This window comes from Leptodactylus fuscus, chromosome 3 (assembly GCF_031893055.1).
Source record: "Leptodactylus fuscus isolate aLepFus1 chromosome 3, aLepFus1.hap2, whole genome shotgun sequence".
Lineage (NCBI taxonomy): Eukaryota > Metazoa > Chordata > Amphibia > Anura > Leptodactylidae > Leptodactylus > Leptodactylus fuscus.
The window spans coordinates 94,751,937-94,766,356 of record NC_134267.1 but is presented as its reverse complement, the minus strand read 5'-3'; the positions used below and the strand labels follow the sequence as shown (position 1 = coordinate 94,766,356).

Here is a 14,420-nt window from a genome sequence, read left to right as displayed (position 1 = left end):
TTTCTTATGGAGGTTTTCTTTCTTATCTCAGATTGCCACTATGTCCAGGTAGTCCACTCTTAATTCTGCAAAGATGTACCCATATGTCCTTGTGGTGTTAAGCAGCTGCACAAAATTGTTCAGCTGTAGTGGCCCCCCAGTTCAAGTAACTACAGCCAGAGCTCCTATAGAGAGAGCAAGGACAGTTTATTATCATCCTGCCCTCCCGATTGCTGTGTACACAGTATTCAATGAGCACAGTATACACAGCTATGAGAGCTTCCATGATGAGGCTCCCCTCTGACCTGGTGGTGACCAGAGACTGGTCATCTGCTGGAGACCAGAGACTGTAAGAGCTGCTGGGTCCTAGAGAACCCAGATCAGTTCTGCAGTTATAAGGAGGTTGCATTCCTCCTGTAACTGGGGCTAATGTATCAGCCTCAGTTAAAGCCAAAAAATTCTGTTTATACGAAAATACTGTTAAAATGGACCTCAAAGAGGCAGAATGTAAAAAATAAATTAAGGGCAAATAAAAAAACAAATCACAGTGAAATAAAAACAAAGTTAAAACCACACCCACATCACAGGTTCTAGTCCCATCCCCGGTAATACAACACATATACAGCCACAACACAAATGTTACTGTAACAAAAAGCGAAAACTATTTTAAACTGAAGCCCCAAGTTGCGAAAAAGTTAAAATTTGGCCCTCTAAACTACACGTATGAAAAATCCTGAAAAAGTGTCCAGTGCTGAACCATATGTGGAGTAGTTGTTTGTGTGCAGTTGCTGGGTTCTATCTCAATGTACAATGCTTAAATCCTCTTTTGTAACTTTTCTTTTCTTGTAATATACTTGTTGTTTTAGAATATTAGATTGCGGCTGCACTGCAGATTTTACTTTTAGTAACATTAACTGTATACAGTGCTACTAGTGCAGAGGGCAATGCTAGATCATTGGGTTGGCCTATTATGTGACTGTGTGTGTGTTAAAGATGCAGAACACTGCACATTCACCTACTACTGAAGTAATGGTTTCCCATAGTTGTCTTCCATGATACTGGTGAAACCCTAGTCATGTGTGCACTTATATGTGATCTCCCTTTGTTGTGTTTTAGTCTGCATGGCTGTATTGTCCATGTGTTTCATCCATCTCTGCAAACCACATACATACTATCTTGTACATACATCTAGTGCGGTTTTATCTAGGTAACCCAGGATAACATGTAAAAAAAAAAATCTTTATTTTTCTTCCTTTGCTGCCCTGCTTCAGTGCCAATCACTGGTAAGTAGGATGACGAACATCATTTTTTTGGTTAATAATCTTTCAGCTTGAAGCATTTTAACAACCCACTTTAACTAGAATCTCGTGCAGGTAAAATCCATTTTGCATATGACATTCCCAATAATTAGAAAGCTAGGCTTAACAATGTTGCTGAGAGGTGCTACTGTGTTAATTCATAGCAGATGTCACCCCCAGCTGCTCCTGCCAGATGCCTGCCTTGGTGAGTCTAAACAACTGACATACTTGAGGATATCCTGTGAAGCATAGAAGATGGTTCTCGCTCTTTTTTATTATTGTATTCAGTTATTGGAAGTTTCAAAAAGAACCTAGGTTTTGGGAAAAGTAGCACACTTCATTCATGAAATCCACACTTTACATTTCGCAAGATACTGACTGCAGGACGTGTGGACACACTGATGATTTTCCTGATAATTGAAATAAAATGCCTTTTTTTTTTTTTCTTTCCTTACATCAGAAGTTTATTAGCTAGAAATAAAAATCACAACTCAGTTTTCTACTGCAAATAAACTATGGAGGCTAATTCATTCTGCAAAAAAACAACCCCATTCACGTGAATTAAATTGATCTTTAAGGGGTTGTCGGGATAACTGGAAATCCCTACACTAGTCTATATACCCCCCTTCCCTTCTAAATAGCATAATTAATCAAAAATGGATAGTTTCCCATATAACATGACCACCATGGGGACATTTTCTGATTATCCAATGACAATCCATTTACCCATTTCCGGAAATGGATCGTCGCTACTACTACTACTACGCCCCATCCACCCCATTATACTTACCCTCCACACTTCTTCCTGTGAGACGGCTCCTTATTCTTTACGGATTCGGCAGGCGCCTGCTCTTCTCCAAGCGCTGCTCTGCGCATTGCTGCTTCCGCATGTGCAGTAGAGGTGGATAATTGCTGCAGAAAACAGAGCAGCAATGGAGAAGAACACGCGCAGTCTCACAGGAAGGTAAGTATAGTGGGGTCAGGGGGTAGGGCTGCGTAGGTAGGGAAGGGCGGGATAGCTAGAGTGATAGGGAGGGGGTGTATGAGGGGGAGGAAGGTGAGAGGGTTTAGTGAGCAAGTTACATAGCAGGAAACTTAAACAAGTAAACAAATGCAGGAGATACCAGGAGCTCCCAGAGACACCCATAAATCACTCAAAACAGGGCTAAAGGTATATAGCTGCATTTATTAACCCATTAATAACTCTTAACAGACATTTAAAAAAAAATACTTTTTGCCCAGAAAACCCCTTGAAATTTTTGAAATTTGCCACGTGACCACTTTTAATTGTTATGCACTCTTATTATTACACTTATAAAGTAACTTGAACTACCAATTATTAATGTGTACTGTTAATACAGGTAGTAAGAAGTGGTGTAGGTTTTGCACTGAAACGGAAGAAGTTCCAGCTGATATATAGCCACACTACTAAAATACATCAAGTAGTGTTAATAGGGTTGTATTTGGTAGTGTTTTAATTTGACATTGGGGGTTGTTACATTTTTACAGTTTATCATGCTTAATCCTCTTTTTCAGTTTGTTTATTTGCATTAGTCATATGATAGGCATACATGTATGTATGTGTGTATTGAAACCAACAAGTAAGTATTTTGTCCAACTTTCTTTGTGTTCTCAGATGAAAATCACACTGCAACAGCAGAATCCAGCCGCCTTTTGGATGTTCCACGCTACTTATGTGAAGGGACTGAATCTCCATACCAGACAGGGCAGCTTCATCCAGCCATTAGAGTTGCTGACCTCCTTCAGCATATTAATCTTATGAAGACTTCTGATAGCTATGGATTTAAAGAAGAATATGAGGTACAATTGCCAAGACAGCTGGCTATAAACCAGCACTCAAAACTAGTAATTTGAGATTAACTGCACAACCCATCTCTAATTTCATCTCTTATCTTATGAAATAATTTAGGATGTATGGACATAAACCCTCCATTTGGGACATGCCTCTTTAAGACAAAATGGAAAACTGCTATATATAAGCAGTTCTCATTCTTTTGGACATGAGCTATCCTTGTATTCAGGGCCTTTTTTAGACAAACTGTGGCCCTGGGAAAAATTACAAGGGGGGCCCCAAATGCTGGTATACCAACAACACCATCATATTTCCAGTGGCAGCCCCTTTAATGACACTCAGTTTTTGCCCCCAAAACAGTAACAACGCTTATGCCCACACATAATTAAAATTGCCACCTTTGTTCCGCCTAATAGATGTTATACCACCTCATCAGTTATTATAGCACATCATTATAAATAGTCCCTGCTTATAAACAGTGCCCACATCCGTAATCGTTCCCCCTTCTCAGTAATAGCCCAATCATATACAGTATGTGTTCCCTTACAAATAGTCCCCCTTAATAATAGCCCTCTCATAATATTTCACAAACATATTATCAATGTTAGCACTCTCATAAATCATAACCCCTTTAAGGCTGAATTCACACTTATTTACATGCGGGAAGCCACCTCAGAATCTGGACCAAAAAATGACTGTCGTGGCATTTCAACATTCGTAGCATTCCGCTCTGGATTAGGGCTTAGTAAATGGGCCTAGTCGGAAGGGAGTGTCAAGTCGCGGAAATCCGCGGCAAGAAAGGGTAGCTCGCTTGAAGTCAATGGGAGGCGTTTTTTTGAGCCGCATTCTGAGGTGGATTCCACGTCAAAATCCCGTCCAAAAAACCTGTGTGAATTCAGCCTAACAATATCCTCCTTATAAAGTTTCCCTCTTATAAATAGAAGCAACCACATTATAATAGCCCCCTTTATATATAATAGGTCCTCCCTTATACATAATAGCCCTTATGTATAACAGTCTCCTCCTTATAACAGCCAACCTTATATATAATAGTTCCTTCTCATAATAGCGCCCTTATATATAATGGCTCCTCTCCTATAGTATCCCCTCCTTATAATAGCCCCCCTTATATATAATAGTTTCCACTCATAATAGCCCCTTATATATAATAAGCTTCTCTCCTATAATATCCCCCTTATAATAGCCCCCCTTATATATATGTCATCTCTTATAATAACCCCCTTTTATATATAACCGTTTCACCTTATAAATACTTCACCTTTGCAATAGCCCCCCTTATATTTAATAATTCCCTAACCATAAATATTAGCCTCCTTTGAATATTAGTTTGCCCCCTTAGCAGGTAATCCCTTTACCTTACTGGAAAGCAATACATTTTGTACTCTCCTTACCATACTCCCACGATGAGTGGAGCAGGCAAAGTCTCTATTGTAATAGTGGCACAGGTGGCGCAATGCAGTGACGTCATCATGCCACCTGCAACGCTACGTTCCGTGTGTTTCCTTCGGTCTTCTGTGGCAGAGCAGGGAGCTGAAAGGTCCCTGCTCTGTCATAGGATTCAAGTGTACTTGTGCACTGATAAAGCTGTGGAGCTCCCGGGATTCAAGCCTTCAGGCTAAAAGCCTGATGCTCTGGATACCGGGGATCCCTTTGGGGATGGGTTCCCTGGGCAATTGCTCAGTTTGTCCCTCCCCTCCCCCAATGCCGCTCCTGCTTGTATTAAAAGGATGACCATTCATCAGAAAAGCGACAATATAATGTTGCATTTCCTCTATCACAACCTTCATGTTTGGTTGGCTGCGACTTTTACCTGCAAAGTCAGATATTTACCCTATGTGACGAGAGGTGATCGATCCCCATGGGAGCCACTTTTTCAAAGGAGATGAGACAAGCTCTTTAATGTTTTTAGTATTGAAATGTTTAATTCCAGATTTATTGCTGAAACTTTAGTATCTTTATGTAGATATTGCATGTATCATTTGATGTTCCAGAGTTTCTTTGAGGGGCAGTCTGCATCATGGGATGTTGCCAAGAAGGATCAAAACCGGACAAAGAATAGATATGGAAACATCATTGCCTGTAAGTTTTGTGTTTGTGATTTTTTATTTTTTTTAAGGCTCTTACTACACTTCATGGGTAATGTAGCTTTTCTTATAATCAGGTTTTCTCATGTACATGACATATGGCATCTCTTCTGCTGAAAACTAAATCTTTTCAACAAGTATAATGCATAATGTGGGGATTACAACTAACTTTAATTAAAAAAAAATACATAAAAAATGATGGCATGTTGGGCTACAAGATGGAGAGGAAAGGGGTAAGATAAGAAGTTTTGATAGATTGAGAGGTATTAAAGTTGACAATAAATGGTGTGGCTGCTGAATTGACCTCTTGAAAACAATTTACCCTCGATTGCGAATGCTGTAAGTAGAAAGTTGTGTCCTTTTTTAGAAGATGAGCACTTATTTGTATACCTTGTTAAAGCCTAGGGGAGATGCTGACAGGTCCCCTTTTAAATAATGGTGTCAACAATTTGTGAACATGGTCCACTTTTTTTTTTTCTATCTTTTTTGTTCACTAGATGATCACTCTAGAGTCATCCTACAACCAGTGGAGGACGATCCATCCTCTGACTACATAAATGCTAATTATATTGATGTAAGTAGAATCCAATACATTCCCTCTGTTCTTGCATGCTTTGAGCTTGGGCTTTTGTATGTGAGTGTTTCTTTTCCGCATGTCATGCTTACGAAATTACAAGTATTATAAAGAAGAGAAACTGTACACTTTCCTTGTTCGAAGTCTTAGTACTCACTGACATTGTTGTGCTTTCTTTCACACCTGACTTTGGTTTGGGCTGTAGATTTGGCTGTACAGGGATGTAAGTACCACTATATGTGAATAACAGACCCCTACAATAAACATTTAATTCTAGACATTGTCCCCAGTTACTTTCTAATTCCGACTAATGCTTATTACCCAACATCTGTGCATGCTTCACCTGGTTAACTTGTATAGTTTGTCTTATTTTCTTTTGATTTAGTTGTGTTTTTATCCTTCATGTTACTATTATGTAAAAAATATATATATATATTGTAACCTGGCAAAATAGTCCAATTTATTTTGTAAGATCCCTGAAATGCATTATTTTCCCAGTAACATTCCATGCTCATTTTTGATGGTTTATTTATTTTTGGCTGCTTCATGCTTTTTGTTAAAACATGTAGTGTAAGTTTTATAAAATGTTTATCTTGCAGTTGTATTTGCAGAATTTGGACTTTTGTCTACCTATGTAAGGCCTTTTAATTTATGTTGCTTTTCTGGCTGCTTTTAGAAAGGTGTTTTTTGTGTTCATTTTAAAGGTAGAACACCCAGACCTTCTATTGTTTATCAGAACCAGTGTTGCAGTAGGCTCCCATGGGGATGTAACTTTGTTTCCAATAACCAAAAAGAGGTCTGGGTGTTGCATCTTTAATGCAAGCGCAAAAAAATTATTTGTATTATAGACATAAGTATGTTCCCACAGGACTGAAAGTGTTTCTGCAGCAAATCCACACCAAAGTACACTTTTTTTTTTTTTTTTTGTTGATATCAATGTAAAAATCTTGTGGGTTCGCCATAGTAGATTTACATGGGTTTACAAAAATCCTTCCAAATTGAGAAAGTATTTTAAAAACTCAATATTATGTATATTATAATAGTGTCGTGTATGAATGTTGTGCATTATATAGTGGTGATTTATCTGTTCAGATAGGGAACAGTGATTAAAATATCTTTAATGGGTAGTTACCCCTAGAGGGCAGCAAACAGAGAGGCACGGTTTCCCTATTTACATCGTGGGAAACAGATTTGCATATTTTTTCCCATAATCCCCCCAGTGGAGCTAAAATGGGTTTTTGTAAAACGCTACACACCTGAGAAAGTGGTCTCTCCTTAGGGGTTGTCACTTTAAAGACACAGGATAGGTGATAATTGTCACAAAGCTGGTGGCCTTACTGTCCAGTCTCCAGAGAGGAGGAGAGTAGAGGATAAAAGTCCCCATTGCCTCCTACATCATAATGAAGAAGCAGGCGTGCTCCATTCTCTGCTGGGGAACTGACATGACTGTTGTTTCTGTCAGCCCCATCTTTTAATGAAGCTCCAGTCATACAAGTGCACTTGGCATGTGGGACCTTTGGAAATTTGACAACTCATCTCCTATACACAGACCATCCCCTTTAAATTCTGTTTAGGATACTGGCAGTGTCAGTGGTTGGGGGTATAGTGAAAAATTGTTTTGCCCCTGGTTTCAGTGTGGCAACCTGTGAAGTCTATAACTAACGCTATTTACTCACCTGTCCACTTGGCTGGGGCTCTGTACAGCAATTAGTGGCTGAGCAGTAATGCTGTGTTCAGACGGAGCATCAGCAGTCAGCCATTGATTGGCCAATGCACTAGTGTGCGGTAGAAGGAGACTCCCTGCTGGATCCCTGGCCAAACACACAGGTTAGTATGTAGTGATTATCATCGTTCATTATTTAAAGCCTTCTTAAGGGTTAAAAAATTAAGTGGTAAATAACTTTAATAGTTTTTTCCTGAAGTTTTGCACTTACTATGTATTGACATACCCTCGTCTCACATAGAATCAGAAAACCTCACCAGTTCTTTTAACAACTGGGCTTGTGTGGTGTTTTTTTTTTTTTTTTTTGTGAGGCCTAGAGATGAGCGAACACTAAAATGTTCGAGGTTCGAAATTCGATTCGAACAGCCGCTCACTGTTCGTGTGTTCGAACGGGTTTCGAACCCCATTATAGTCTATGGGGAACATATACTCGTTAAGGGGGAAACCCAAATCCGTGTCTGGAGGGTCACCAAGTCCACTATGACACCCCAGGAAATGATACCAACACCCTGGAATGACACTGGGACAGCAGGGGAAGCATGTCTGGGGGCATAAAAGTCACTTTATTTCATGGAAATCCCTGTCAGCTTGCGATTTTCGCAAGCTAACTTTTCCCCATAGGAATGCATTGGCCAGTGCTGATTGGCCAGAGTATGGAATTCGACCAATCAGCACTGGCTCTGCTGGAGGAGGCGGAGTCTAAGATCGCTCCACACCAGTCTCCATTCAGGTCCGACCTTAGACTCCGCCTCCTCCGGCAGAGCCAGCACTGATTGGCCGAAGGCTGGCCAATGCATTCCTATTGGTAGCAGTGCTGAGCCAGTTCTGCTCAACTACACCGTGTGCCGGTCAGCCCATCTGATATAGCAGAGCCGAGTGTGCACACTCGGCACTGCTACATCAGATGTAGCAGAGCCGAGTGTGCATAAGGGTTCTAGTGCACCCTCGGCTCTGCTACATCTGATGTAGCAGAGCCGAGTGTGCACACTCGGCTCTGCTATATCAGATGGGCTGACCGGCACACGGTGTAGTTGAGCAGAACTGGCTCAGCACTGCTACCAATAGGAATGCATTGGCCAGCCTTCGGCCAATCAGCGCTGGCTCTGCCGGAGGAGGCGGAGTCTAAGGTTGGACCTGAATGCAGACTGGTGTGGAGCGATCTTAGACTCCGCTTCCTCCAGCAGAGCCAGCGCTGATTGGTCGAATTCCGTACTCTGGCCAATCAGCGCTGGCCAATGCATTCCTATGGGAAAAAGTTTATGTCACAAAAATCACAATTACACACCCGATAGAGCCCTAAAAAGTTATTTTTAATAACATTCCTACCTAAATAAAGGTTATCCCTAGCTATCCCTGCCTGTACAGCTATCCCTGTCTCTTAGTCACAAAGTTCACATTCTCATATGACCCGGATTTGAAATCCACTATTCGTCTAAAATGGAGGTCACCTGATTTCGGCAGCCAATGACTTTTTCCGATTTTTTTCGATGCCTCCGGTGTCTTAGTTCCTGTCCCACCTCCCCTGCGCTGTTATTGGTGCAAAAAAAGCGCCAGGGAAGGTGGGAGGGGAATCAATTTTTTTTGGAGTTTGCCACGTGATGTTCGATTCGAATCGAACACATCGAACAGCCTCATATCCGATCGAACATGTGTTCGATAGAACACTGTTCGCTCATCTCTAGTGAGGCCTGATGTACTTTTTATTTATTTCATTTTAAGAATGTCTGATGGTTTTTGTTTTTAACTGTTTTATTAACCCACTCGGGGCTTCAACCTGTGATCTTTAGATCACTCGTCCCATTGACTGCAATACAACTGTATTGTAGTCTATGGGAGATCGACTACATGGCTATTAAGGTCTGCACCAGGAAAGCCTCAATAGATATAATCCTATGACAGTCCTGGGAGCCTTCATGAGAATATCGTCTCATGAAGAAACAGGACAGTTCACGTGGTCTCGCCACCTGGGAACTGTCCTTCAGTGGAAATGCACTGGGAAAACTGCTAGAAGAGAAATTAATCTTACTGTTTCCTGTAACATTGTTGTACATTCATGGCCAAAAGTTTTGAGAATGATACAAATATTAATTTTTACAATGTCTACTGCTTGTTTTTCTAATGGCAATTTGCATATACTCCAGAATGTTATAAAGAGTGATCAGCTTAACAGCAATTAATCAATATTTGCCTAGAAAATGAACTTTATCCCCCAAAACACATTTCAACATCATTGCAGCCCTGCCTTAAAAGGACCAGCTAACATCGTTTCAGTGATTGCTCCATTAACACAGGTGTGGGTGTTGATGAGGACAGGGCTGGAGAACAATCTGTCATGATTAAGTAAGAATGACACCACTGGACACTTTAAAAGGAGGCTGGTGCTTGGCATCATTGTTTCTCTTCTGTTAACCATGGTTATCTCTAAAGAAACACGTGCAGTCATCATTGCACTGCACAAAAATGGCCTAATAGGGAAGAGTATCGCAGCTAGAAAGATTGCACCTCAGTCAACAATCTATCGCATCATCAAGAACTTCAAGGAGAGAGGTTCCATTGTTGGCAAAAAAGCTCCAGGGCGCCCAAGAAAGACCAGCAAGCGCCAGGACCGTCTCTTAAAAGTGTTTCAGCTGCGGGATCGGGCTACCAGCAGTGCAGAGCTTGCTCAGGAATGGCAGCAGGTAGGTGTGAGTGCATCTGCACGCACTGTGAGGCGGAGACTCTTGGAGCAAGGCCTGGTCTCGAGGGCAGCGAAGAAGCCACTTCTCTCCAGAAAAAACATCAGGGACAGACTGATATTCTGCAAAAGTTACAGGGAGTGGACTGCTGAGGACTGGAGTAAAGTCATTTTCTCTGATGAATCCCCTTTTCGATTGTTTAGGACATCTGGAAAACAGCTTATTCGAGAAGACGAGGTGAGCGCTACCACCAGTCTTGTCTCATGCCAACTGTAAAGCATCCTGAAACCATTCATGTGTGGGGTTGCTTCTCAGCCAAGGTAATCGGCTCTCTCACAGTCTTGCCTAAAAACACAGCCATGAATAAAGAATGGTACCAGAATGTCCTCCAAGATCAACTTCTCCCAACCGTCCAAGAGCAGTTTGGCGATCAACAATGCCTTTTCCAGCATGATGGAGCACCTTGCCATAAAGCAAAGGTGATAACTAAATGGCTCAGGGGACAAAACATAGAGATTTTGGGTCCATGGCCTGGAAACTCCCCAGATCTTAATCCCATTGAGAACTTGTGGTCAATCATCAAGAGACAGGTGGACAAACAAAAACCTACAAATTCTGACAAAATGCAAGCATTGATTGTGCAAGATTGGACTGCTATCAGTCAGGATTTGGTCCAGAAGTTGATTGAGAGCATGCCAGGGAGAATTGCAGAGGTCCTGAAGAAGAAGGGTCAACACTGCAAATATTGTATGTGATAAAAACATCTGACAAACACACATAAAAACAGAGGGCAGCAGATCATGTGAAAATAGAAGATTTGTGTCATTCTCAAAACTTTTGGCCATGACTGTATATGTGCTTTGTTTCTGACTGTGGGTCCCTCCCCACAGACCTCTATTTAATCTGATCCATGTCTGAGCTCTAGCCATCTTCACACTGAAGGCCAACCTTTCAGTGAATTGAACAGTTTAGCAGGCAGGATAGGAGCTGATAACCAGATATTTATTTAATTTACTTTCATCTCTCCAGGTCTCAAAAACCTGATGTCACACCTCATTTGATACTGTCTCCCTGAGCTTTTTGATGTTAAATCCAAAACTGTTCAGTAATTCCAAAGATATAAGTCTAGTTAGTGTTTTGCAAATTAGGGTCTATTAGCCAAGTGGGTCATTACACTGCATGACCTATAGCACACAGACACCCCACCAGAGAAACTACATTATTACTGCCCAAGTAAAAGGGTTTTCCAGACTAGAGATTCCGATTACTTAAGAATAGCTCATCAATTTAAAATTTGATCATGTATGTCTTTAGACTTCTTGATATCTGGTGACAGGTCCTCTTTAAAGTTCCTCATCAACGCAGATAAATAGGTTAGGGACACTTGGCTCACACAGTGTTTTCCCTTTGTGAATCAGTGCCTCCGTTAACAAAATATTGCAGTTTGTAAATATGCAATTAAGCTATTTTGAGCAATAAGGGTATTCCCCCATCACCTCTTTGAAGCAATAGCAACACTCATATTACTCCAAAGAGCTAATTTGCTTATTGGCAAGACCCGGAAGATCTCGACAAGTGAGGTGCCAATTCAATCAAGTTTCATTCAGGAGACCCTAACCTATCTGTGGGGCTGGGTTCTGGTGACTGACTCCCTTTAAGAACGGTTTTTTGATATGTGGCATGTTTTTCCCATAGATGTAGAGCTTGCTTTAGTCTTGATTGTATATTCTTGACACTTTGTGAAAACATGTTTGGTAATGAATGTGTACTTATAATACCATGTGTCTATTACCATTTAGAAACTAAATTGCTTTGATTAGTGTGTGAATGATATACATTGAAATGACCTTATATTGTTAAATGACTTTATCAGATGTGTAACCATGTACTTTACAATCCAATAAGGAAGCAGTGTGAGCCTGAACTTAAAGAGGTCCTTTCACCGATTTGGGCACAGGCAGTTTTATATACTTCTGGAAGGCCGATAGTGCGCTGAATTCAGCACACTGTCGGCTTTCCCGATCTGTGCCCCGGGTAAAGAGCTATCTGTCCCGGTAACGTAGCACTGTACAGTTAGAAGGGTGTTTCTGACAGTCAGTCAGGAATGTCCTTCTCCACAGCAGTGCCTACCGCCCTGTACAGTGTGAGCGGGGAGGAACGCCCCCTCCCCTCCTGATAATACTTGTCTATGGACGAGCACTGTGAGCAGAAGGAGGGGACGTTCCTCCCCGCTCACACAGTACAGCGCAATAGGCTCTGCTGTGGAGAAGGACGTACCTGACTGACTGTCAGAAATGCCCTTCTGACTGTAAAGAGCTACGGTACCGGGACCGATAGCGCTTTACACCGGGCACAGATCGGGAAAGCCGATAGTGCGCTGAATTCAGCGCACTGTCAGCTTTCCAGCAGTATATAAAACTGCCTGTGCCCCAAACCATGAAAGGTCCTCTTTAAGTAAAACGCTCTAAAAGAGAGGCTTTCAGTTCTGTACTAGTCAGTCCACTTTGTTGTGCTCCTATAAGACCTTGCCCTTTGTGGGACACCAACGTTTAAGAGGTTTTACATAATGTATTTTCCTAAAGCGTCAGACAAAGAAGAAATGAATTAAATGTCCAACGCTCAGTTGTCTGCATACCATATTAGACTGTGTTCACACTGTGGTTTTGACCTCAATTTTAGGTATATACTGTTAATAGCGCCTTACTTATGTCATCCTCCAGCTATCGGCTATATTGGTGCTTTTTTAACAGATAATGAATTTTTCAATTGGTTTTCATGATGATCTCAGTAAATGAATACCAGCAAAGCCCAAGGGTGATGAACACCATGAAGGCATTTGTTTAACGCTTCCTGTAGGCCAGGGGTGGGCAATTAATTTTCCCATGGGGCCGCATAAGAAATTGAAACTATGCTAGAGGGCCGTGCCACGGCAAATTTAGGCTCCACCCACTTCTACGTTGACCCCGCCCATTCCCAATCATCTTTCCATGTGCCCCCACACAGTACAATCCTCCTACAGTCAACCGTACACTATACGCCCCCACATTATAATGTTCCCTTCCAACTGCCCCACAGTATTAAGTCCCTGACCTGGTGCTCCAGTATAAACTGGTGGAAACTAGAGGGGACATGAAGCTGGGACAGCTGGAGGGGGACATTAAACAGTGGGGGTAGTTGGAGGGGGGCAATAAATTGACAGCTGGAGCGGGACATGAAACTGGGGGCAACTAGAGGGGGACATTAAAATCGGGAAGCAGAAATTAAACCGTAGGGGTAGCTGGAGGGTGACATTAAACTGGGGGCAACTAGAGGCAGACAGGTCCCCCTACAGCTACCTCCACGGTTTAATGTCCCCCCAGTCTAAGTGCCCTCTTCATCTACCCCCAGTTTCATGTCCCCCCCCTCCATTTTTCCCTCAGTTTCATATTCCCCTTTATTTTCCCCATTTCATGTCCCCCCCCTCCATTTCTCCCTCAGTTTCATATCCCCCTTTATTTTCCCCATTTCATGTCCCCCCCTCCATCTCTCCCCCAGTTTCATGTCCCCCCCCAGTTTCATGTGTCCCCCCCCCCAGTTTCATGTCCCCCCCTCCATCTGCCATCTCTGCCCTAGTATAACATTCCCCTTCCATCTCTGCCCCTAGGTTACTGAGACACACACAGACGTACAGACAGACAGATACAGACACACACACACACATATATAGACACACACATATAGACAGACACACACATATAGACAGACACACACACATACAGACAGACACACATACAGACAGACAGACACACAGACAGACAGACACACAGACAGACAGACACACAGACAGACAGACACACACAGACAGACACACAGACAGACAGACACACAGACAGACACACAGACAGACACACACACAGACAGACACACACACAGACAGACACACACACAGACACACACACAGACAGACACACACACAGACAGACACACACACAGACAGACACACACACACACAGACAGACACACACACACACATACAGACACACACACACACACAGACAGACACACACACACACATACAGACACACACACACACATACAGACACACACACACACAGACACACACACACACATACAGACACACACACACACATACAGACACACACACACATATATAGACACACACACATATAGACACACACACACACTCACTCTCTCTCTCTCTCTCTCTCTCTCTCTCTCTCTCCAGCCTGCAGCTCACCTTACATCTCTCAGTA

General features: G+C 42.2%; 1 protein-coding gene across 8 annotated transcripts in view; it reads left to right on the top strand.

The window, feature by feature from the left end:
• The window catches only part of PTPRK (protein tyrosine phosphatase receptor type K), a 281,887-nt gene that overhangs the window by 241,065 nt on the left and 26,402 nt on the right, over positions 1-14,420 (top strand). For 4 of the 8 annotated variants that reach the window (XM_075267966.1, XM_075267965.1, XM_075267971.1 and 1 more), the window contains 4 exons: positions 2,914-3,098; positions 5,103-5,190; positions 5,693-5,769; positions 5,975-5,992. In XM_075267966.1, coding sequence (XP_075124067.1) covers positions 2,914-3,098; positions 5,103-5,190; positions 5,693-5,769; positions 5,975-5,992 — 368 coding nt within the window. Of the gene's footprint in view, positions 1-1,250; positions 1,263-2,913; positions 3,099-5,102; positions 5,191-5,692; positions 5,770-5,974; positions 5,993-14,420 lie in introns of all 8 variants that reach the window. The other 4 variants (XM_075267972.1, XM_075267970.1, XM_075267967.1 and 1 more) reach the window with 2 other exon arrangements.